Raw genomic sequence first — 27,526 nt, 5'->3', positions numbered from 1 at the left:
CCCTGTCACAGGTTCCTCATCTCAGGTCCCTATTTAGCCTTGTACTGCAGAGAGCCTCAGATGGAATTTGTTCCCCAAGTAAGTGGGTTAATCTCATAAGAGCAGACATTAGACTGTGAGAGTAGGACCTGCCAAAGATGGGGTACATTGACGTTGTGGCAGGCTTATGCAATGTATGATCATATAATGTAACTAAATCCCCATTATTTTTTGCCTAGATAAGGTGTTTTTAAACAAAACCTTTTAAAAACGAATAAAATCTGTCAACATTGAAGTTGCTGTTTAGTAGATAGGAGAGTGCGCTGGATCTTGTGTATTGTATAATATGGCCCCCAGCAGCACCCCATTTAAGCATGTTCAGGTGAGTGCAACCACCTCCCCCATGTTCCATATATATTGTGTTTAATACAGGGGTGTGTCTGTATGTAATAATTGTGTTAGCATGCAGGAGTGTGTTTGCATGTTGTGTTGGTGTTTGCTTGGAAGTATGCACATACATACATACACTGCAACATACATATACGTACACAGATATACATACGCATTAACACACAGATGCACATATTTTATGAAGAAATTATTGTTAATTGTTATATGTCTAACATTCAGCAGGAATGCTTGTTATATCACATTGCTATGGTTTTTTTTTTTGTAGCATGCACATGTAACAATCAATCAATCAATCAATCAAACGATCAATCAATTAATTAGTTTCTGGTTTCTCTCTCCTTTCTAGATGATGTTGGCTTTGTGGACAGTTCTTGCCTTAGTATGGGCTGTGACAGGTAAGGAATCATTCAGTAAGCATTACTTATAGGAATCCAGGCTGTCAAAGTGTTTCAATGACAATCTTTGGGAAAAATCTATTATGCTATATACAGGTATTATATACAGGTATTATATACAGGTATTATATACAGGTATTTTGGGGTGGCTGTTGAGTTATTTCAACCAAAAACATTTGACACGCACACGCACACGCACCCCCTTCATTCATGCTTGTTCCATAATGTATGGCTAGCACCCATACCGTACTATTGGATAAATACTGAGTGCTTTGTTTGTGTACATCTATATATATATATATATATATATATACATACACGTGTATATATATATCCCTCACAATATCCCGTAGTTTCCTAGCCATTGGCAAGTAAATATTATTCCAGGTCTGTGCCGCAGACTCCTCAGGCTTGCAGTGGAGAGTACATTTTAGGCCTGTCTGGCAGTGTAGGACTCGGAATTTGGAAAGCGAATGCCATATATCTCTATCTCAAAAGTAAGCCCTGAACTCTGGCTTAATTCAATATTCTGTGCAGAAGAAAGTTTGACAATTTCCCCTGTAATTGCTGTCTGATTTCATGAACAATGTAAAAGGGTTTATTGAAAAGCTCTTCTCGCCAGGTGAATCCCATACCTACAATTGTCTTTATTAATTCATTATTTCAATACCAAGTGCAGGATATACACCATCATAAAAAGAGACACCATTCAACACATACAGGCTGGAGCAAGTAAGCTTTTCTTTGTTAAATGGAGGGTTTGAGAGCTTCACATATTTTTTTTCATCCAGATTCCTTAATCTCTTCGTGCGGTAATAGTGATTTAGCAATTTGTTCCCATTGTGAGGGCGCTGGCATCTTTTAAAATAATTTAAAGTGACCCTGTTTTTGCCATTCTTTGATTTGTTTAAACTGCTGTAGCCATCCTTAATTGGGAAATGAAAGGCGATTGCATACAATATGTTTTTCATGCAAGCATTACTTTTTTTGAACCAATATAACATTGGATTAATAGTACATTATTCAATTAGTGTAAGATTGCAATACTTGTCTGTAACAGTAAAATGTCACGTCAAGAAGGAATTTTTTTCCTAGTTTGTTGCAAAATTGGAAGTGCTTCAGACTAGGTTTTTTTGCCTTCTTTTGGATCAACAGCAAAAACATGTGTGAGGAAGGCTGAACTTGATGGACGCAAGTCTCTTTTCAGCTATGTAACTGTCTAGTTTATTGTACAAGGAGCTCACATGTTCCAACTTTCCTTCTATAAGACAGCAGTGATTGGCAATAAGGCTCCTTCTGAATGCTTCCTGCACGGATAATTCCACAATAAATATGACCGATAGTGAAACCATCATACCATTACTATTATCTTGTGCTAAGTTTAATTTCTTGTAATAAACTACATATCCGACTGATTCCCTCCGCTAATTACGTCTCTCAGCCAGACTGGAACCATTAAACATGCTGATAAACTCTGTTTGGGGGTTCCTGTGCGAAAACCATGCAAGGGATTCTCTTGATTTCGGTGTACGAATGCTCCCCCCCCAGTCGGTAGTTCCCATCTCCAGAACGTCGTTCACATAATTGGTCGGGAAATAGAACAGGCAGCGGTATAACTTTGTCGTGTGAGTGCCTAGCCAAAAAGAGTTCCAGGCACTCGATGACCAAGTGCCGCTGCCCATGTCCAGGAGACAAAAATGGCCACCATTCTTTTGCTGGCCACGTGCGTTCGGTTATACGAAACGGCGGCCACCCAGGGAGCGCATTCATGAATTACTTTCCTTGCTGTTTCGCACTTAGGTTACAAGGTGAGAAGGTTCTAATAGGGTACCAGGGAGTTCCTCGTTCGGGAGTCAAATGCCGAGTGTTCTGATACTACAACTCCCGAACAGATAAAAGTGAAACACACGAAATGAATGGTATATTCTGCCAAAACAACAACAAGAATGCTACTGGTCTCAGTGCAGATGAAGCCCTGAGACCAGGTCAATTTATTTATTATATATATATATATATATATATATATATATATATATATATATATATATATATATATATATATATATATATATATATATATATATATATATATATATATATATATATATATATATTAGAATCCGTATATCAATGTACTGGCTAATAAATAAAAAAATAAATTGAGACCATAAAATAAGTAAAAAATAAAGTGTATACAAGTGTAGCTAATGCAACTATGCATCCAGGATATAGACCAGGAAAGGGTAACTCACATATATGTATAGGGATGTGATATCACGTAAAAATATATATATCTTTATTGGAAAACTGGCTTAAAAATGAAAAATCAATCCCAATGTATTACCCCTAACCCTGGTATATCCAGGGCACTCCTCTTGGTAACCCTATACTAGATAAGGCTAAATCTCAGAGTCTATACTCACAGGTGAAAGAAGATAATTGCAAATCCAAAGTATCTCTGTAGTAGTTATATCACATCCCTATACATATATGTGAGTTACCCTTTCCTGGCCTATATCCTGGATGCATAGTTGCATTAGCTACACTTGTATATACTTTATTTTTTACTTATTTTAAGGTCTCATAATTTGTTTATTTTTTGATTTATTAGCCAGTACATTGATATACGGATTCTACATTGCTATATATATATATCCAGTGAATGTTCCTGGTCTCAGGGCTTCATCTGCACTCAGACCAGTAGCATTCTTGTTGTTTTGTGAATATTACTGACGCTGTGGTTAAGCCCCTGGAGTCTCCTTGCAGTACAGAAGATAAAGGGGTACACCCGGCACTATTACCTTGGGGTAGAGTGCGGTGGATTGTACTCACTGTCTTCTAACTTTTGTTTGTATATTCCACCAAACCCCTGCTAGGCAGAGAACTGATTGATTGTGCTCAGCTTTAATTTGTGAAAACTGTGAAAGTCTGGATGGGGTAACAGTTTTTGGTTAATTCCTGAAGTTGGAGGGATCACTGCAGTGATCCCTAACCCTCTCCGCCTGCAGTCTAATAACGTGTTTTATTACTCGGATCGTGATGCTGTCTATGTGAAATACATTTTGTGAGCTCTTCTCTTTCGGGTCAGAATGGTTTCTCAAACCTGTAATTATTTTTTTGTGCATGCTTGTGGCAATTAATAATAAAAAGAAAATTAGCAGGTAATAGTAAAAAATAAATGGCAGGTTTTAGTGGAGGATATTGACTGAGATCATGAACGTGGACCTAGAATGGATAAATGTTATATTTACATCTCACGCTGAGTAAATTATCTCTCCCATCTTTAATCTGTTTCTATCATGGTTTATGTCTACAGTTATATTGTATTTGCATGGGTGGTTGATGTGTAAAATAAAGAAGCCATTCTGGTCTCGTTACAGGGAGAGAGGTCTGCTATCGTGACATTGGATGTTTTACCGATGATAAACCATGGTCAGGAACTCTACAGAGGCCAATCGCCCGCTTACCGTCCTCTCCAGAAAGCATTAACACTCGCTTCTTGCTACATACTAAGGAAAACCCAGAATCATTTCAGGTAAGTGGTGCACGTGTCACAGACCGCAGGTAGATTAGTGATATGGGGTTTATGTGTAAAATATTTGTGTTCTGGAAAGTGGTCTAAAGTGCTACCAGCGGGACAATCACCATGGAAACTGGTGGAACTAGCAGGCACATTCCTTTGGTAGCTCCTCCTCCTCTTTTACATATTTGCAACAATTTTCAGAACTTTAACACATTTTGGACATAACAATAACAATATTTCCATAATTCATATATCTGTATGTATTGCATAGTGACGATAAAAACAAAAACATATCCATATCGAACTGAATAAACTCTGACATATTGCTGCATCATTATCATATTGGCACATTATAAGGCAAAGTTTAGAAAGAATCACACATGCTGGATAATAAATCTGATTGAAATAAAATGATGTCTCTCGACCATGTGGCCTCGCTCCCATCACGTTGACCACCTAATTGTGGGTGTGGCCCAATGGCGTTTACCGCCCAGGGCGGTCTCTCAGTTTGCTGCCCCTCTTGTGGCTTTATTTTTTGGCCTTTTGAGCAATCTTTGGTAGAGCCAGTGTGGGTGCTCTCCCTGGGGTCCAGTTTTTGGTTAATTCTTGGTGTTGGAGGTAATTGTCCACCTTAACCCTCTCCGCCTGCAGTCTCATAACATGTTTTATTACTCGGATTACTGCAATCTTCCAGTTCCTCACTGCTCGCTCTGTTTAGTGATGCTGGGACTGGAGCAATGTCGTATTCTGGCTCCCAGTATCACCACAGAGGGCGTGCAAGGGATCAGTGAATATCAGTGTTCCCTCGCTGCCGGTCTCCTCTCTCCACCCTGGTATATTTCAACAGACTAGGCACCTGCTGTTCAGGGTCAGTAGGTGCCTACTCTGCATTGGTAAATAAGTGCCCATTTCAAGATACCCTCCTGGGCCCCCTGTGGCAGACCATTGGCCCCATACTTGAGGCATACCCTCAAAAAGTGCCACCCATGGTGGGCGACCTCCTCTACCCCTTCCAGCTACTCTACTGGTCTGGCTATCAGTTCAATATAACTTCCTAAAACCCACAAGCTGTCATTACCCTTTCTAAAGTTGAAGTCATTTAAAGACAGAAATGATTGGGTTCTAGAAATTAAAGCTAAAAACACTTTTAACCCCTTAAGGACCAAACTTCTGGAATAAAAGGGAATCATGACATGTCACACATGTCATGTGTCCTTAAGGGGTTAAAGCTAAATATTGCATGTTTATGTGTAAAGTAAAAATACAATGATTTGAAACAATGTGTCACATTTTCTCTTCTGCTTCGAAGGGAATTATAAATCTACGATATTTCATCCTAACGTTGTTTAATATGTTTCTATTTCGGCAATAGAGGATTAATATTTCTTCATTACAGTGAAGTTATTAAAGGGCCGGTATCATACATACATAACATAGTATCACTAACAATACTAAACCAAAATATGAATTTCATATATTATTACTATGACAACTAAACCCAAAATACAAATATGCTGACATACATTTACATGCTTTCATTCCCACAATAGTACATAGCATTCTCTGCATACGGACTAGTCCATCAAAACCAGCTCTTCATTCATCCCTATTGTAGCTGCAGATCCAAAAGAAATAAACCCCACATTAAGGAGACTTTAGAAATGGGGGAATCCATTCTTATTGATCCCAAACATCAGTCGTAATTCCATCTGGAGCAACCAGCTGTTATTAAAATCTTCTAAATATTACAATACTGTGTTACGGAAGTCGGAGGTCATACCATAGTGAAACATTGCTGAGTTTGTGCTGCCTGTGATAGGGAATTAAAGGAACACTCCATATATTGCTTGCTGAACTGCTTTATGTGTCTGGAGTCTGTCACATTGGTATCAGATTATTAAATCTTTGCTTTCAAAAGAAAATGTCACTTTTATAATTGGAGCAAAAACACCTCCCTGGCTGTCACTCAGATGCCAAGTCTTTCAGACACCAACATCTCTCAGACAGCCATGAAGGTTTCCTTCTTATTCAGTCAACATCTAGGACCTAGTGTGTGCCTGCCTTGCCCCTTTTCATTGTTCTGTGCTACATCTCATTGCAAATCCTCTGACTGGTGTATTCCTCAGCAGACTTCCAGTCTGTGTGGGGCATAGGTGTCACTACAGGGGCCAAGGGGAGGCCCCTGTGTTGTGCCTTGCCCTCTGTGTGCCTCTCTGCCAATTTATCTGTGCCCTTCTGCAAACACAAGCATATTCTCCAACTGGACCATGAGAGATAAGGTTTCTCTCATTCCTGGCCAAAAGTAAGGCTCAGAGAGTAAGGAATAAACAGTTTGTTTTGTTCTTTTTAAATGTATTCATTAAAATATCCCCTTCTTACTGCCCCATACCCCATCACAGCTCCTACCCCTAACGTCTGCTCCACCCGACCACCAGGGATAAGGATTCTCCCCTCTCTGGCCAAACGTATGGCTCAGGAAAGTGGACTAAACCCTTTTTAAGGTATTTGTTTTTTAAATATCCCCTCACTACTGCCCTTTACCATATCACAGTTCCTACCCAATGTCTGCTCCTATCCTCCACCACAGCCCTCATTACCCCCTCCACCCACTACATTCCCCATAGCCCCTATTTTGCCTGCGCCAACCCAGCTTCTATTACCCCTTGTAGTTACTATAGCCACTAATACCCCCTGTATCCACTACAGCTCCTATTACCCCATGCACCCACAACAGCCCCTTTTTGCCCCTTGCTCACTACAGCCTCTTGCACCCCTATTACCCCCTGCACCCATAAAAATCACTAATATCCCCTCCATCCACTACGGCCTCTATAAATCCCTTAACCCACTAAAGTCAACTAACCCACCCCAGCACCCACGACAGCCCCTATAAACCTGCACCCACTGCAGCCATATCACCACCAGCACCAGCTACAGCACCTTTCCCCTTGCATACCCTGTTACCTCCTGCACCCACTATAGCCCCATTATGTATTGCACCCACTGTAGCCTGTATTCCCCCTGCAACCACTGCTAATGTGGATTCATAGTGGAATTTATCAGTTGAGGTGGCATTAGGCAGCAATAGAAACACTGTCTTTACTCAGATCAGGCCATGTCTGTATCACGGAGTATACAGGAACTTTGATCTGTAGTAGCTCTGGTGTCTAGAGTTTCCCTTTAAATCCCACAGGGCAGCTCGGTACATTTTAGGAGAGTAGTCCCTGCACTGCTTCCATTTTAGGGTAGATTAATAGGTGTTTAGTTCAGGAGTTTATACACTGTTGTAATATAATTCTATAAACCGCTTTTCACAGCTGCTTACTGCTTCAAGTCCACTCACAATTTCAGCATCGAGTTTTAAGTCCACCCGGAAATCTCGATTCATTATCCATGGGTTTATTGATTATGGGAAGGACATGTGGCTGCAGGATATATGCAAGGTAAGTGTCACCATTACTATTTACTGAATTTATTAATGAGAAAGCGATTCACACCATCTAAAGGAGAATGTCTGTCTGTAACTGAAATAAAACCTACTTAATTTTAGGCAATGCTACAAGTGGAGGATGTGAATTGTTTCTGTGTTGACTGGAGTGGTGGATCGCGCACAGTTTACACCCAGGCTTCCAACAATGTCCGTGTCGTGGGAGCAGTAGTCGCCCATTTTATTGACATTCTAGTGGTATGTAATTACATTTAATTCTCTGAAAACTGTTTTTATCATAAAACCGTTACTAACTTATGATAACATGTACTGTAGTTCTTTTTTTTTAATTATTATTTCTTTTTAGTTGAAATCATAGGTACAATCAGACCAAATACGTGTGCAAGAAGGTTAAGCGCGTACGTCAACATTTTGTGCAAAACATTAGAGAAGTGCCTAAACCTAAACCACAACCTATGAGATACATTTTCATTTTGTGGTGGATAGTGACATGCTGAGTATATGTGGGTTTGGGGCTAGGTACGTCTAAGATATCACTAACATTGCTGAATTACGTATGGGCACTATTCTTCAAGAATAACTCCTGTTTATTGCACACGTCAGTCCCTGCTGTAGCGGAGCCACGGTTATTTAACACCTATTTGAGGGAATGCTCACTGGGATATGCTCTTAAACCACCAAAAATTAGGTAATGAGTTGGTCTTAGAACCAGTCCAGCTGAAAAGTGTAAGGTATGTATGTATGTAATGTGGAAAATAAAACTAAGCAAGGGCACTACAATAAAATAAAAGTTATCAAAGAAGACCACTTGAGTGGAGGTTAGGCAGTCACTTTAGATGATTCAAGTTCTGAACGCCACATAGCAGTCCGGTGCAGACCTCCAAGGGGTGAATGGGATTGCATCCTCTGGGTTCCAGCAATGCACAGCTCGGGTAGGTGCTCTGGACCCAACACTTTTTTTAGAGAGTCTTGAGGTAGGTTCATTGTCGCTAACAGAGCTGTCACTTCTGGAAGGTCATGGACCAGATTCATTTGTTTGCTTAGAAGGACCGCCAGCGTGCATGCCAACCACCATCTGTATTAAATATCATGTTTCCTAAGGAGAGATGTAAATGTAAGGCACCCATCTTGCCTGACAGGCCTTGGATGTCAGAATGGAGCACTGCCACATCTGTCAATGTTTCTGTTGATTAGCTAAAAGTGACTTCAGTACCACGGCTGTCACCAGTGTAGCATCCGAACCCAGAGGTGCCAGTAGTTGTTGGACCCGTGGGACTTCCACCTGATCAACAGGCAGTGTCAGATAAAGGAGGGGGCAACAGGGCAATTGTCCCCTCTCCCCCCGAGAGCTGATGCTCTCCCCTGCAGGGCCGTTGCTATCCAAGCGCTGGCTCTGCTATGTGGATTACGGACCGGAGGGGAGATCAGAAATCTCCCTTACCAGTCTGCAGGCACTTTGCTGGCAGCTGGCAGCTGCTAGAGTTCACTCTCACCACTAGGACCACCAGGGATTGAGAAAGATCCCCCCCCCCTCCCCAAAAAAGGTAAGAAGGGAGGGAATATCTAAAGATTATTTATTTTAATTTAAAAAACACACATATATATATTTTTTTAAATCCTCGCCTTACCCTCACACTAAATAACTTTCCCAGTCACACACTGCCCACCCACATATTCCCACCCCACACACTGCAGCCCTCACACACACACACTGCAGCCCTCACACACACACACACACACACTGTACCCCCCTCACACACACTGTACCCCCCTCACACACACTGTACCCCCTCACACACACTGTACCCACCTCACGCACACTGTGCCCCCCTCACACACACTGTGCCCCCCTCACACACACTGTGCCCCCCTCACACACACTGTGCCCCCCTCACACACACTGTGCCCCCCTCACACACACTGTGCCCCCCTCACACACTCTGTGCCCCCCTCACACACTCTGTGCCCCCCTCACACACTCTGTGCCCCCCTCACACACTCTGTGCCCCCCTCACACACTCTGTGCCCCCCTCACACACTCTGTGCCCCCCTCACACACTCTGTGCCCCCCTCACACACTCTGTGCCCCCCTCACACACTCTGTGCCCCCCTCACACACACACACTGTGCCCCCCTCACACACACACTCTGTGCCCCCCTCACACACACACTCTGTGCCCCCCTCACACACACACTCTGTGCCCCCCTCACACACACACTCTGTGCCCCCCTCACATACTGCATCCCTCACACACACACACACACTACTGCCCCTATATCCTACTGTTCTAAAACGGTTTAACTAATTATTCTGAGAGGGCACCATGCACTCATGGCACCATAACCACTACATAGAGCTGTAGTGGTTATTGTGCCTAGATTTTTTTAAATAACCTACCAGTGCCACTCCCCAGATTATGTTTTGGATCCGCTCCTGTCAACAGGTAATATATCATCCGAGAGGTCGGAGTAGGCCTCTGGGTAGGAGGCCATCTTGGGCCCTGTCGCACCTTGCACCTGCCACCATAAGTTGCGGATGCTTAAGCCCATATGGGGCTTCTCAGACTTTTTTTCTTGGTCTTTCGACCCATGGTGCCTGTCCCATCTTGGTAGAGGGCCACGTAGGAAAGTATTTTAGTACTTGCGGCTTGGAGCTCTCTTTTACTGCGGCCATTCCGCTCGGCTGCTTGGTTCTGGCCCCCTATACTGTATTTCTGATTGACCGATTATGTTTGTTTAGCCTCATGCAATTTTTTAAATTTATTTTGTATTTATTTTTTTACAGAAAAATTTCAGCTACTCTCCTTCTCAAGTGCACGTCATCGGTCACAGTCTGGGCGCACATGCTGCCGGAGAGGTTGGAAAAAGGATGCCAGGAATTGGGAGAATTACTGGTATGTTAACTGTATAAAGATCATTTAAAAAGTAAATATAACAAGAGGGCTCAACAAATTTAATAATAACACAAATCGGTGCGTAAAAATAATGATCAATAATAATAAAATCCCTATAAAAAGGCTGCTCAACACGAAGAGAATCTTCCAAATTCAAATCAACATTAAAATAGTAGACAGGCAGTGTGAGCACTTAGTAGATGTACTTGTCTTCCGTTATATTATATTTACATTTGCCTATATCGCACCATAATAAAGATAAGTCATCTATACCCACTCTATTAGATTACATTGTATACCAAGGTTGAACCATTGATTCCTTTAGTTGTAATTTATGTATGTTTGCAATCATATTTGTAGTTCTCCTTAATTAACGGATATCCAATTCCAGCTTAAAAACCCCTTCTAGGCAGGAACAAATATAACTTGTAAAGGTTGATTGGATTCTATCAAACCATTTTTTTTTTTTTTTGAAGTGATAGAGGGAGCATACAAGATAAGTATGCCCATTTTGGAATAATATACGCTTTGATGGTATTTACCCGTCCCCACCAGGAGATCTCATAAAATCTCCATTCTTTTAAAAGCCTATTGGTGGACTTAATAAGCCTCAAAAAGTTAGCTTCCATTGTGTCCCTGGGATCTGAAGTCATTACAACACCCAAGTATTGGAACTCTTTAACTGTCCACCTAAACTCATATTTTTTTTATTGATTGGAGATTGTCCATATTTTTAATAAGAACGATGGTTTTATTCACATTTAAATTGTAGTTTGAATTACTACTATATATATGAAATTCTCTCCTGAGCTCTGGGAGAGATTCTATAGGATTTTATTGATGTTAAGCATTCTGCTTCTTTAATATGATGACAACATATGGTCTTTTTATATCGTTTCTCAATTTACGCATGTTATATTCTATTCTTGCTGAAATGTTTTCCATAGTAAAAATAATCTTATTTTCTGCTTATAAATTATAAAATTTAATAAAAAGGTCAGGCAAGTGTATTCCCCTTCTACGTCTTTCCTGACTAACCAATTTGATCCGTTACCCTCAGGTTACTGCTTTATATATATTCCAGAGACATTTTGAGAAGACTTCCTCTGACACGTTTTCTTTAAAGTATAATTCTGACATCTTCTTAATGTAGTCTGTATTATCTTTCAAGTCTAATAGGGTCTTGTTCAATCTCCATGACGGAGGTGATCTCTTTTATTCCTCTTTTAAGTCTACTACCATAAAGCCATGGTCTTAGCCATGTATTAGCTCTGATGTTAATAGTTTTTATAAAGTTCACCAGACTACTGTTACCCAAAACCATATCGATTCTCACTGCTGAACTGTGTGGAATAGATCTATGGGTATAGTTCCACTCATCTGGGTGAAAAAGTCGCCAACAGTCATAGAGTTCATGTTTCTTACACACTCTAAACAAGGCCGCAGCTTGTTTTACTACATTCTTATCAATTGTTTGGAACCCAAAAATTTGTCCCACGCAGGGACTGCCACACAGTTAAAATCTCCCGCCATTAACGTGAATCCTTTGCGAACCGGGTCCACCAAAATTAAAACTTTTGATAATAACCTGATGGGGGCTTTTTAGTTGAGTTAATGTTCACCAGAGTATAGTCTACTCCATTTATTTGCCCTATTAAAATAATAAATCTGTCTTCAAGTCCTGAGTACTCACTAAAGTAGTCATAGGGAGGGCTGGATAGGAAGGTGAGGAGGCGTATATTCTATCCCCACCCCCATCCCCACAGCATTTCATCTATCCCCCAATACCTTTAACTTTATCTTTCCTATTTCAACTTACAGCCCTTCCTTTTATGTCTATGTTCAGTATTAAAGTGTCATAAGTTTATTGTTCCTTCCCTCTTTTCCATACCTTATACTTTATACAGAGGAAGGGAAGGGGGGAGAGTATAGGAGTAAAAAAACAAAAAGCTTAACTTCGTGTTTAAATGATTTTCATTTAGGAGATTCTATTATTTAACATTTTAGTGACCTAATTGTTAATGTTATTCCTGATATTTCCTGATTAAACCAGTATTAACATATTCTATATAGTGAATAGATATCAAAGAAAGTGGTTACACTACTATTCTAAGAGATAAACCATCCTCCCATATACTATATATGCTATAATCTATATACAATACTTTGTGAGGATAAATATCTGGGAAATATTACTTTCCTTGCCCCTTAACAAAAGTGCTAACATCAAGTGATATAAAACTAAATCACGTGCCTTATTAATTTAATTTAAATACATCATTGACAAATAAACAAAAGAGAAGAGAAAGGGAGAGAGAGAAAAATATATTCTTCCCGATCACCTGTTTCCTGCTAATTATTGAAACGTTTAATACATCCACCCATATAAGTGATTCACAGAAACGATCTATATCTTAAATATTCTTTTCTGACAATTAACCCCTTCCTTTTTAACTCTCCTCTCTCTATTTTCTCTTAGGAATCATAATAAACATTTACATAATGTGCTTAAACTCTTTGTCTAGGTATGAGCAATCCTTAAATCAAACAATCAATATCAGTGAAACCATTCAGCTTGACTTGCAGTTACAGTATGAATAGATTTCGTAGTTCATATGTCACTTTTAAGATCCTTACGCACTACATCCAAAAATTCCTAAAACAAACTTGGTGAAAGATTATTTCTTTCCACTTCGGGAGGTTGTGTGCCGTGTGACAGTGTCATTGAGGAGTCTGCATTGTCTTTTTCCATCATTTCTGAATTTTCTTGTATTGGGAAAAAAAGATGCTAACCTCTTTTCTTGTTTTTGACCTTTTTTGTCATTCTTGGAATCATCTTTCTTTTCTTGAGTTCTCTTAGATGCCGTTGCTGGTAGTCCAAAGAGGAAATGATACAGTGAGAAAATAATTTTCTCTTTCCCTTTCTTTTGTTTCACTTTCTTTTTTTCTCTCCTTTCCTTTTTTTGCCCTTTATTCTTTCTTCTCTTTCCTTCCCCTTTTTTCCCTTTTGCTCCCTTTCTTATCTTTTTCCTCTTTTTCCTTCTATTTACATTTCTTTTATTTGATTTTTATATAGAAAGACAAAAGGCAGAACTATGCAGTGCAGCTATGATCTTGTTTGATAATGTTTTAACCTAAAGGTTTTATCAGATTATTGATTAGGTCTGTAGTAATATTTATTCCTAGAGCAAGTCTAACACTGAGGTCTAGGAAAAAGTGGATAATCCCTCTTCAGTAATACAGCATAATGCCGTTAGATTAAATCTTTGGTTTGTTCTTCACCTTTTCCCCCAATTTCTTTAAATCTTTATAGACTATCTTCCATATTTATTTAATCTCGTGGAACATTAGCTACCCCCACAGTTATTATCTGGGATATTTAATTGTCATATGACTCTGTACCTGGGGATCCTCTATAAACGTGGCCGCCTGTCCCTCTTCGAGATACGGCGTGTACTGTGCCCTCAGGTTCCCACTCCCATCTTGCCAGGATATCTCCTCGGCCCTCCTCCCCACTACAACAATCCTCATTAAAATTACTTGTTCACAATAGGATCAGAGTGTCAGGGGTGGCGTTCCAATGACCGGGACCCAGTATGCCTGATGTTGAAAGTAGGAGTCACTGTGTGGAAATGGATTATCAGGACCTGGTGCAGGGTAACTGCACGCCCCCTGGTGTTGAGCACTAGCATTCATGCGGCCACATACCAGGACCCTGATGCAGCTTCTGTAGATCCCAGGTGCCAGATGACAAGAAGCAGACCTTCCAGGATCTGAATAGGGAGACTCTGCAGCAGATATGTATCCAGTACAGAAGCAAGGAAAGACTAGAATAGACACCAAACAAGACAGAACTAGGAGAACCCAGAACCGGAGCAGGACAGAAAGCAGAACCCAGAATATGTACACAAGACATGAGGAAAACAAGAACAGAGCAGGACATGACATGACAGGACTGTACATGAACTAGGAATACAAGACAAAATAAAACAAGACAAGAGATACAAGGCAAAACAAGAGGAGACAAAACTAAGTACTATATATGTAAAACATTTGAGATTTAGACACACATAAATGGCCAAGATATATGCAGCCCACCCAGTGGCGTACACATGACCCATGGGGCCCCGGTGCGAAAATTGATCCGTGGGCCCCCCCCCCCCCCCTCGCGCTTACTCTGCGCGGGCCGGGGCAGCAACACATGGCGGCGGGCACCTGGTCGCAGGGCTGCGACCGCGGTATGTACGCCAGTGCATGCAGATGCACACACACTTAAAGGACCACTACAGTGACCCAGATCACATCAGCTTAATGAAGTGGTCTGGGTGTCAGGTCCCTCTAGTTTTAACCCTGCAGCTGAAAGCATAGCAGTTTCAGAGAAACTGTTATGTTTCACTGAGGGTTACTCCAGCCTCTAGTGGCTGTCTCACTGACAGCCGCTAGAGGCGCTTCCGCCATTTTAAGACACTGAACGTCCATAGGAAAGCATTGAGTAATGCTTTCCTATGGCCGGTTTGAATGCGTGCGCGGCTTTTGCCGTGCATGCGCATTCGGAGCTGAGAGGCGGAGGGATCCCCAGCGCCATGGGAGTCCGGCGCTGGAGAAAGGTAAGTGCTGAAGACACACACATACACACACTCTCACGAACAAATGCATACACACTAGCTAACAGACACACACATTTACTGACAGAGACACACTCAGCGGCAGACATACATACACACTCACTTACAAAACATACACTCTCACTGACAAACACACACTCACTAACAGACATCAAACAGACTCACTAACACACACACACAAACACACTCACTAGCAGACACACACACACTCTAACACAAACACCAACACTCACACTAACACACTCACACTAACACACTCACACTAACACACTCACACTAACACACTCACACTAACACACTCACACTAACACACTCACACTAACACACTCACACTAACACACTCACACTAACACACTCACACTAACACACTCACACTAACACACTCACACTAACACACTCACACTAACACACTCACACTAACACACTCACACTAACACACTCACACTAACACACTCACACTAACACACTCACACTAACACACTCACACTAACACACTCACACTAACACACTCACACTAACACACTCACACTAACACACTCACACTAACACACTCACACTAACACACTCACACTAACACACTCACACTAACACACTCACACTAACACACTCACACTAACACACTCACACTAACACACTCACACTAACACACTCACACTAACACACTCACACTAACACACTCACACTAACACACTCACACTAACACACTCACACTAACACACTCACACTAACACACTCACACTAACACACTCACACTAACACACTCACACTAACACACTCACACTAACACACTCACACTAACACACTCACACTAACACACTCACACTAACACACTCACACTAACACACTCACACTAACACACTCACACTAACACACTCACACTAACACACTCACACTAACACACTCACACTAACACACTCACACTAACACACTCACACTAACACACTCACACTAACACACTCACACTAACACACTCACACTAACACACTCACACTAACACACTCACACTCACACACTCACACTCACACACTCACACTCACACACTCACACTCACACACTCACACTCACACACTAACACACTCACACTCACACACTCACACTCACACTCACACACTCACACACTCACACACTCACACTAACACACTCACACTCACACACTCACACTCACACACTCACACTCACACACTCACACACTCACACACTCACACACTCACACACTCACACTCACACACTCACACTCACACACTCACACACTCACACACACTCTCACACTCTCACACTCTCACACTCTCACACACTCTCACACTCTCACACTCTCACACTCTCACACTCTCACACTCTCACACTCTCACACTCTCTCACACACTCTCACACACTCTCACACACTCTCACACACTCTCACACACTCTCACACACTCTCACACACTCTCACACACTCTCACACACTCTCACACACTCTCACACACTCTCACACACTCTCACACACTCTCACACACTCTCACACACTCTCACACACTCTCACACACTCACTCACTCTCACACTCTCACACACACACTCTCACACACACACTCTCACACACTCACACACACACACTCACACACACACACTCACACACACACACTCTCACACACACACACTCTCACACACACACACTCTCACACACACACTCTCACACACACACTCTCACACACTCACACACACACATGTTTTTTTTTTTTATTTAATCCCCCCAGCCTCCTTACCTTTTGGAGAGCTGAGGGGATTCCCTGGGGTCCAGTGGTGCTGCTGGGCTCCTGGGGGGACGGTCACCCGGCGGGCAGTCAGGCTGGCCGGTGCGCGAGGGAGCACTCTCCCCTGAGTGCTTCCTCTTCAGCTCCCTCGCGCGCCGCGTACTGATACCGGCGCCGGAAGATGACGTCATCTTCCATCTCCAGTATCATTGCGGTGCGCGAGGGAGCTGAAGAGGAAGCACTCAGGGGAGAGTGCTCCCTCGCGCACCGGCCAGCCTGACTGCCCGCCGGGTGTAAGCAGGGCCAGCCTCGGGGGGCCCTGAGGTGGCCGACTCCTGGGGCCCCCAGGAGAAGAGGCTGGCCCAGTGCGTACATACCGGGTCGCAGGGGCGGCCGGGCCCCCTGGTGGGCCGGGCCCGGTCGCAGCCGCGACCCCTGCGACCCTGGTATGTACGCCACTGAGCCCACCATTGCGCCAAAGTACTCCAAATACAGTGTGTCCTAACTGCCTAGATATGCATGACTAAATGAACAATAATAAAACACACACAGCACTTACCTGCAAGAAAGGGCAGAGGACTTGAAGCATCTGCCTGCAGGAACAGACTGAAACAAATAGGATTCATGGAAAAGGAACGGTGTGGCAACATGAAACAAACAATTAAAGGAATCCAGGAGACTGGGAATTCCAGGAACGGAATAAAGGAATGAACCCAGAAAACTCAGCATAAAGAAAACCAGACATGGAATCGAAAACCAGAAAAACCAAGAAAAACTAAACACGAATTGTAAAAAGAGTAAAGGATACCAGAAGCCAAGGCCAGACATCTCCGCAGAACAGAGCAGGATGTGACAGTCAGCATGTGGATTCTGAAGGGTTCTTCTTGTCTCATGTAACACTTTATGTAAAACTATTTGATTATTCATTATAAATACAGTCCATAAGGAAGATATAGAAAATATTGATTTTACACTTTGCGTATGGGACATTTTTACGAATATCTGTTTTTACAAAATACATAAATTAACCTGTCAATCAGCAGTGGCTAAGACCAGTAAAGTATTGTCATGTATAAAAATGGGTGTTAATTCTCGGGATGAAAGCATAATTTTGCCTCTTTATAAATCACTGGTAAGACCACACCTTGGATATGCCGTGCAAATTTGTTGGGCACCTGTTCTAAGAAGGACATTATGGCACTTGTAAAAGTGCAGTGGCGGGCTATGAAGAAAGGTTAATAAATGTAAATCTCTTTAGGTTAGAAAAACGTCGCCTCGGAGGGGATATGATACACTGTGTGGAAATCTATTCACAAACTGGACTTTACATAGGACACAAGGTTGCTCTCTTAGACTGGAAAAAAAAGAGATTTAGTCTAAGGCAAAGGAAAGTTATTTTTACAGTAAGAACAATAAGGATGTGGAATTATCTGCTTTAACAGGTGGTTTTATCAGAGTCTGTAGAGATTTTTTTTTTCAATTTATAATTTTATTGAATTTTCATGATAACATAAAAAATAAAACAAAGGTGGAGGGTACAGAACAAAGAGAAGGGAGGGGAGGGTGGGGGCAAGCGGTTAAATTTTTTAAGACCTTGTAACATTGCATAGATCAGCTGAGTAATTGCAGAGGTCCCTCAACAGTTTATGTAACAGTATACATTAACGACAGCACAGAGCAACACAGGAAGGACCAAGGCCCCCGAGGGGATAGCCAGGTAGTGGTTTCTTTTCCCCAGCGGTCGGGTGTGGCCTTAGAGGTTAATCGTGTCGCTAGGGGGAGAAGGGGATAGGAAGAGGGGGGTAATGAAGGGTAACTTAAGGGGGCAGCAAAGCGCCCCGCTGAACCTTAACGTCATATATGTGATAGTGAATGTGTGTCATCCTATGTGGTGTCATCTAGTCCTCAGGTACCTTCGTGCTGTATAATCTGCATACGGTGTTTTGTGTAACGTACTCTTTGGAGGTGCTGATATGCCGGTTAGAGATGTGATACGCATGTTTGGGAATTTCCGTGAAGGGCGTTAGCTAAATATACTGTGGTGTTTTGTGAGTGCCATTATCTAGGGGGTGTATATATCAGCCCACTGCTTCCAGGCTTCTTGGAATTTGTCAGATTGTGCAATGGAGGTGTTGGACATTCTTTCATAGAGGTAGTACAGGTGTATTTTGTCCATCAATTGTTGTTTGGAAGGGCAGGTGGTGAGTTTCCATCTATTCGCTATGAGGTTTCTAGCTGCTAGGATGGTTAACATCGCCACCTGTTTATAGGGTTTAGTCATGGTTGTGGGGAGGAGCAAAAATAGGCATGTTAAGGGGTCGAGTTTGACCTCTGTAATATTCATCAACTGAAGGATGTCCCTAACGTGTCCCCAAAGAGGTGTTAGTATGGGGCAGCCCCACCAGATGTGGAGCATTGTGCCCACTGTTGTTCCACATCTCCAGCATTCTGCAGGAACTGTTGGGTAGAACTTGTGTAATTTACTTGGTGTTAGGTACCATCGATAAACTAGTTTCCTGTGAGCTTCTAAGTGGGAGTAGCAAGTGGTAATGCCTTTGAGCGCATTGAGAGAACGTAACCAATCTTTACCAGATGGCGAGGGAGTGTATTCTGCCTGCCATTGTTGTTCGTAATTGGGTGCTTTGGTGTCAATATTATTCGTTAACATGTTATAACATACAGACAGTGACTTGGGTTTTGCAGGTGTGAGCCAGCAGCGGTCATAGAACGAATCCATGGGTTGTTGGCTGGAGATCGGTATGTCAACTTTGGTGAGTATTTTAGAGGTGGCAATGCTTTTTAATTGGAGGTATTGGAAGACGGAAGAGTTAGGAAGGCCATACTTTTCCTGAAGATCTGGGAAGGGCAATAGCCGGTGATCGTGGTATGTGTCGGCTATGTGATGAATGCCTTGTTTCGCCCAAGAATTCATTGACAAGTCTGAAGCTAGGGAGTTCAGGGCCGTTATTGGTGCTCTTGGGTGAAACCTATTGAGTTTGTGTTGTGTGCGATGTAGAGAGTCCCAGTGCTTAATAGTTAGAATCGAGGTGTTAAAGAGATGAAGGGTGTGCGACCTAAGCTTTTTAGGTGTCCACAGTATCGGGATCAGAGAGCCTCCAGGTGCTTTGGCATGTTCCATGTCCACCCCCTGGAAGGTCCCCTTAGGGGCATGGAGTTTAATCGCCGCCTCCAAGAGGGACGCTTTATGGTATCTAGAAACATCGGGGAAACCCAGTCCCCCCTGCTCCAAGCGCCTCTGAAGAAGCGACGCCGACAGTCGGGGTTTGCGGGATTCCCAGATGAACGAGGAGAGAACTGCCTGGAGATGCTTGAAAAACGTCGGTTTGACATAAATCGGTAGCATCCGAAATTTGTACAGAAGTTTTGGGAGAAGCATCATCTTTACCGAGTTAATTCTTCCTAGCCAGGAGAGCTTAACTGCCTTCCATTGCTGGGTAAGTGGTTTGAAGTTAAGTTTAAATACGTCTGTTGGGGAGGGACCAAGTTTCACTCCTAGTTAAGTAATATCAGTCGTTCTCCAGTCAAAGGGGTGGGATTGTTTAAGCCGTGCTGTCATTGAACTGGATAAATTTATAGGAAGTGCTTGAGTCTTACCGAGGTTAAGCTTATAGTGGGATAGTTGCCCATACTGGTGGAGTAAGTGAGTTAATGCTGGGACGGATTGTTCGGGTTCTTTCACCGTGAGCAGAATATCATCTGCGAACATGGAAAGACAAAATGTGTTCTTCCCTACGTCCACACCTTTGATCATGTCATGATGTCGTATTAATGCCGCTAAGGGTTCTAAAGATAATATATAGAGCAGTGGTGACAATGGGCACCCCTGTCTGGTGCCGTTAGTTATTGCAAAGGGAGTAGAGAGCCTGAATTGGATACTCTCGCTTGTGGTTTATTATAAAGGGCCATGATGCCCGAGACAAGGCCCTCTGGGAAGCCGAATTTGTACATAACTTGTTTCATGTATTCCCAGTTGACCCTGTCAAAGGCCTTTTCTGCATCAAGGGCTAAGAGTAAACCTTTGTCATGTGTATCTTGCATGTGTGTTGAATATATTCAAGACTTTCCGGGTGTTATCGGAACCCTGCCTGCCTTTGATAAAACCAGATTGGTCGTTATGGATCAGTGAAGGTAGAAATTTGGCTAGCCTATTAGCTAGAAGTTTGGCGTACACTTTGACATCCGCATTTATGAGGGATATCGGTCTAAAGTTTGGGCAGTGGGTTGGGGGTTTCCCTGGCTTGGGCAAGATCGAGATGTGAGCTGTCAACATTTCTGAAGGTATACGTCCTGAGGTGTAACAGGAATTGTACAGGTCCGTCAGGTGTGGCGCAAGTATAGTCATGTAAGTTTGGTAATATAGGTTGGTAAAACCGTCTGGTCCTGGAGCTTTTTGTTTGGGCAGGTCTTGTATTGTCCTTGTCACCTCCTCTATAGTGAACGGTGATGTAAGGGTCTCGACATCTGAATCATGCAATTTGGGGATATCAACGGAGTTTAGGAAGTCTACAATGGAGTGTGGGGAGGGCTGAGCCAATTTTCTAAATTGTGGGCAATAGCTTCTTGACTGCCATTCTGGGGTCAAGAAGGAGTTTTTTCCTAGTTTGTTGCAAAATTGAAAGTGCTTCAGACTGAGTTTTTTGCCTTCTTTTGGATTAACATAAAAAAATAGATGTGAGACAGGCTTAACTTGATGAACATATGTCTCTTTTCAGTCTATGTAACAGTGTGTCCTCAAGAGCAGTGGTCCCCAACCCCAGTCTTCATGGACCACCAACAGTCCAGGTTTTGTCAGTATCTTCATTGGAATTAAACAGGGAAATACATAACACCTAGACTGTTTAGGATTTTCACTGCATTAGTGTTTATTTCTATCCAAACATTACATTTCCTTATTAAACACATATTATATTATATTATATTATATATTTTATTAGAAGTAGCATAATAAAGATTTTTTGCATTTCATTTGAAGAAGAAATCTCTCATTTGTAAGGATGTCACACCAGTATAATTCCTACTTTAATCTAGGTTTGGATCCGGCAGAGCCCTATTTCAAGGGAACTCCAGCTGAGGTCAGACTGGATCCATCAGATGCACTTTTTGTTGATGCCATCCATACAGATGGTTCTTCAGTCATTTCCCATGCCGGTTGGTATAGAAAGGATTACATAACTGGAAATAATTATATGTGGATGGTCTTATTATATTAATTATGTGTGGAATGTCTTTTTTATGTTTCAGGATTTGGTGGTTATGGAACGAGTGAAATGGTTGGACATCTGGATTTCTTTCCCAATGGAGGAGAGCACATGACCGGATGCAGTAAGAAATCGGTTATTAGAATGATTGACATTGACCACATGTTGGAAGGTATTTACATGGGAAATGTTTGTATTTAAGTTTGGGTAATTTTATGACTATTTTGAAATGTTGTGATCTGATGATTCATTTTTTCTTCATTAGGAGTTAGTGATATGTTTGCGTGTAATCACCTCCGAAGTTACAAGTATTACACTGAAAGTATCCTCTCCCCACAAGGGTTTGTTGGATACCCAGCTAAATCCTTTGAAGCTTTCAAACTGGTAAATTATCAACAACAAAAACTGATCTTTAAACTGAATGTTTAAGAGCATTTTTTAAGAGTAAATGCCCATGATATATTGTGTCTAACTACAGAACTCTGTTTCTTCTCAGGGTGTTGGATTCCCATGTCCCAGCGGTGGTTGTCCTTTAATGGGTCACTTTGCAGATACATATAAAGGAGTCACTGGGAGAAATCAAAAGTATTTCTTGAACACTGGAGCCCAAAAACCCTTTTCACGTAAGTTTTCTTATAAACTAACTTAGTAGCCTTACACACAAGGACATCTGCAAGTTCCTATTTGCCAGGCATTATCCAGGCACAACAGCTACAGTAGAGAGCACGGCAAGTTATCACTCTTGGAGTTTGCCTTTAATTTACTAAAAAAAAAAGAGAGAGAAAGAAATCAGGAGAAACTCAAACACTTTATGAAGAGCCACCTGAATATCCCAAATAATTATGAACTAGTTTAATCAGGTAACATAGTATCCGTGTTTACAGAACTCTGATTTATATCTAATTTAATATATGTTCACTTACTGCAGGCTGGAGATACAAGGTAACTGTCCACATGAAAGGAGATAGTTACATGTCTGGGTATTTCCAGATTGAATTACTTGGAAAATCGAAATCATCCGAGAAACATCAAATTTACAAGTAGGTACACACAACTCTACATAGTGTAAAGGGATATTATCTGTACTTTTTAAAATAAGTGACATTATCTCTGCATAATACTAACAAAGAATATTATAACTGACTTAAAGACACATCCCTGATCCTTGAAATGCTATATGTATGAAGAGTATGTCCTATATTTTTCATTTTACACAAAGTACAGATCACTTTGATAAATTTACCTTGTTACACCCCCCTGGCTGTCAATCAGACACCTGGTCCTGTTACTTCCTGGTTTGTTTAGCTCAGTGGAGATAAACTCAAGAGGCAGTAATTGCCCAGAGCACCTGCCTTGCAAAGACTTCTCATTGAGCTGCACTGTGATTGGACAGTCTCAGAAAGTATGGGCGGGGTAAGGAGGGGTAAGCTTATAAAGACATCAGACAAGATAACTGCAGTTTTACCAAATGCAGAATTAACATTCATGTTTCCATTTGAGTATATCTACTAAACAGTGATTGTTATTTTTCTCTAGTATTTGGGTAGTGGAGTATTATTTTAAAAGTAACTTTTGAAACAATCTGACCATTTTCTGTTATTTATTCACGAAAGAAAAACAAATAATTGTGTGTGGGAATGTTTGTCGCATGTTTCAATGGATAATGTAGTTTTTATAAAGATATCAATTCTTGCAGAATCCCCCACTGAACTTGCACAGGGCCAGTATTATGTGTTATCAGAACACAAGTAACATGCAGATTGTTTGTGTTTTGCACAGGGGATTCATCCGCACCGGAAAATCATACACGGCTTTCATTGATGTGCAGACCGATGTTGGAGCCCTCACTAAAGTTACATTTTACACAATGAACTTGTCTATGAAATCAGTGTATCCTGAGAAGATCACTGTGCAGAATGGAACAGATGGCCAGGTGTAAGTATTCTAGCCAACGTGTAGTTAACACATTTATAAACAAGACAAAAAGTTGGCAAAGCAAAACAACTCTTCCAACTGTTACAGCGATAGTGTGACTGCATATTACATGTTGTGCAACCCATTCTAAGCAGTGAGTTAGTGAGAAGACTGGTACGCTCAGTACAGCAGCCATTTGTCCAGTCCCCTCTGAATATTTTCATTTTAAACGTTACCAATAGTTTTGAACATTACAATTGTTATTTCGGGCTATAGATTCCCTTCTGTCCATTTCTTCAGTAAAATGAAGTTCAATTAATATTACTAACCTTGTCTCCAGTGCCAAACTCCTACATTGTGGCCTCCAGCTCCACCTCTGATGTCAGCGAGCATGCTGACGTCACCCGCAGTCTCATTGAATTCAATGCTTCCCATAAAGAAGCATTGGATTAGAGAGCCCGTGTGTGGCAAAAAGCCACATCCAATTCTATTTTTTACTCAGTCCGGAGCAGAATGCACTTAATGACTGCAAGAGTTAAATCCACCTCCAGTGGCTGTCTTCCTGACAATGTAACTTTGTACCAACGGCAATATGTTACATTTCAAGGTTAGAACTACATGGACCACTGCACCGGCAAGGTTCATTGACATGAAGTGTCGGGTGACTATAGTGTATTGTCAAACTATTGTGGCCATTAAAGCGTTCAATTGCATCAACATATTAATGGACTTTAAAGAACGTCGCATTGGCTTTGAGCCCCAGGAGATCCGCGGTACTCATCCCTCCGCCGCGATCAGATTCAGGAGGACTGTCTGACAACACAGTCAGTCCCGCTTGGCAAATTAGGCCCCCGAGGGCCATGTGTTTACTCTCAAAGAGCTGCAGAGGGACTGCCTGGGCTGTCAGGCAGTCTCTCGGTTTCTGAAATCTGAGATAAAAATGAATTATTAAGGAGCCATATATATATCTAGATATAAAAAAACAGAGGGTATCCCTGCACTCAAGCTGTAACACTTCAATAAATGCCGGGTGCCAGCCAGGGCTCAATGTATCCAAGAAAAAAAGCAACAAATGTAGCTGCACTCACAGACTTGTAGTTAAAATCTTCACTTGTTTATTGTTTCACATAAAAATGGTCGACGTTTCAGTCCCTCATAGGGACATGTCTTGATCCTGAGGAAAGTCCCTATGAGGGACTGAAACGTCGATCATTTTAATGTGAAACAATAAACAAGTGAAGATTTTAACTAAAAGTCCGTGAGTGCAGCTACATTTGTTGCTTTTTTATTATATCTATTATATGGATATATAACATTACACAAATAATCGTGTGTGTCATAATTCAGGGATTTTATTAATAATAATCAGAGAGACCTGCCTGACAGCCCAGGCAGAAATAATTTAATTTGTAAGCCCTATATATATAATCGTGTACCAAAACACCATAAAACCAGTACATGTGGGGTATTGTATTACTTGGGAGACTTCGCTGAACACAAATGAGTGATTTAAATGATATAATCAGTAAAAGTGCAGTTTTTGTGTAAAAGATGCAAAAAAAACAATGAATGCGAAGTCTGATCAGGGTTTGTGAGTAAATGGCTACTAACAAACACTAAACATACCCCATTTTGAATACCCCTGGTGTCTACCCCATCACGACATACTATTTGTACATGGGGGTAGTGTTGTACTCATAAGACATCGCTAAGTACAAATATGTGTAATTTATTGCAGTAAAAGTAAACAGTATTATTACAGTTAAAATGCCACACAAAACAAAAATACGGCTGAGCAGACATGTAGCGCAAATGCCATTTTTTGCTTTTTTTTGATCAGAACTTGTACAATTGCCTCCATCCTTAACGGGTTAACCATCACAAAGTGTCCCTTTAAGCACAACATATTAGTTCAATAAGATTGAAAATGAATACACATCGAGCAGAATGATGGCAGATAAGAACTCTAACTGTGAGAAGGGTCTTTATTCACTGTTTAAGTAAGAACATATATATATTGGCATTGAAACATGTGTTAGACAAAGTTATTATAGTCATGCTTTTTTATCGCAATGGTTTCACATTAGCAAATATTGACTTTGAACAAATTGTGTTTTTTACCCTCAGGTATACTTTCTGTGGGAGCGAAAAAGTCAAAGATCCAATACAGACAATCAAACGTTGTGCTTGAGTTTAGTGGTTTTTTTAACAATAAAAATTGTTTCTTTTTGCGTAATTTTTGTTTTCTCATTGAAGTACTGCAGACAGAGAGCGGTGCAGACAGCTGACAGTGCAGACAGCGAACACGGCAGAGCGCGAAGAAAGCACAGACAATACACACAGTACAAGACAGCATTTTATTAAGGTGCCATCCCATAGATGGCAAGATTGTCTGTCTGGTGAAATTTTCCATATCAAGCCTGTCAAACTCAAAGGCTAACGCGGGCCAAATAAATAAGGTTTAAGTTTATACGGGCTGCAAAACGGATAAAACTTCAGCTTTCATAGAAACATACGTTTATTTAGAAAAGTACAGTATAAAAAAAGTTACCTAACTGACACTGGACGTCCTCACGCATGTAAGGCTTCAAGAAAAGTTTGGTAATGGGACTGAAATGGTGAATGTATGCTGTTGGACATCTGTAAAAAATAAATGTTTTGTGTTGATTTTGAAGTCCTATGAGTGTGTTCTTCACTTTGGCAGAGATCATCAAACTTTATGATCTCAGCCAATCCAATGCTTTCCCCATCTCAGTCGGAAGCGTTCAGCGCCTCCATGCAGACTCCCTCCCCATTCTAATACACTGCCTCCGTCTAATACACTACCTTCTCCCCCATTCTAACACACTGCCCCCATCTAATACACTGCCCCCTCCTCCCAATCTAATACACTGCCCCCTCCTGCCCCATCTAATAAACTGCCCCATCTAATACGCTGCCCCACTCTCCATTCTAATACACTGCCCCATCTAATACACTACCTCCACTCTAATACACTGCCCCTTCCTCCCAACCTAATACACTGCTCCCCTCCCTCCAATCTAATTTAATACACTGCCCCTCTCCCAATCTAATACACTGCCCCTCTCCCAATCTAATACACTGCCCCTGTCTGATACACTGCCCTCTCCCCCATTCTAATAAACTGCCCCATCTAATATACTGCCCCTCTCTCCATTCCAATACACTGCCCCCTCTCCATTCCAATACACTGCCCCTCTCTCCGTTCTAATACACTGCCCCTCTCTCCGTTCTAATACACTGCCCCATCTAATACACTACCTCCACTCTAATACACTGCCCCTTCCTCCCGATCTAATACACTGCTCCCCCCTCCAATCTAATTTAATACACTGCCCCCTCTCCCAATTTAATACACTGCCCTCCCCC

At 41.7% G+C, this 27,526-nt stretch overlaps 1 protein-coding gene across 2 annotated transcripts; it reads left to right on the top strand.

Moving 5' to 3' along the window:
• Positions 1 to 26,490, top strand: LOC134575698 (inactive pancreatic lipase-related protein 1-like). 2 transcript variants are annotated; one of them, XM_063435060.1, is made up of 14 exons: positions 1 to 78; positions 219 to 361; positions 737 to 785; positions 4,166 to 4,320; positions 7,626 to 7,751; positions 7,859 to 7,993; positions 10,542 to 10,650; positions 22,053 to 22,172; positions 22,266 to 22,394; positions 22,488 to 22,606; positions 22,719 to 22,845; positions 23,151 to 23,262; positions 24,002 to 24,157; positions 26,264 to 26,490. In XM_063435060.1, exons 2-14 carry the CDS (start codon positions 326 to 328, stop codon positions 26,325 to 26,327), a joined length of 1,437 nt encoding a protein of 478 aa, XP_063291130.1. In that variant the 5' UTR covers positions 1 to 78; positions 219 to 325; the 3' UTR covers positions 26,328 to 26,490. The 2 variants fall into 2 exon arrangements, with proteins under 2 accessions (XP_063291130.1, XP_063291131.1); XM_063435061.1 differs by lacking the exon at positions 219 to 361 and having other exon boundaries at positions 5 to 78.
• Positions 26,491 to 27,526: the final 1,036 nt, after the last annotated feature.

Source organism: Pelobates fuscus, chromosome 10, assembly GCF_036172605.1.
Source record: "Pelobates fuscus isolate aPelFus1 chromosome 10, aPelFus1.pri, whole genome shotgun sequence".
NCBI classification, from domain to species: Eukaryota; Metazoa; Chordata; class Amphibia; order Anura; family Pelobatidae; genus Pelobates; species Pelobates fuscus.
This window is presented reverse-complemented; position numbering and strand designations above follow the sequence as displayed.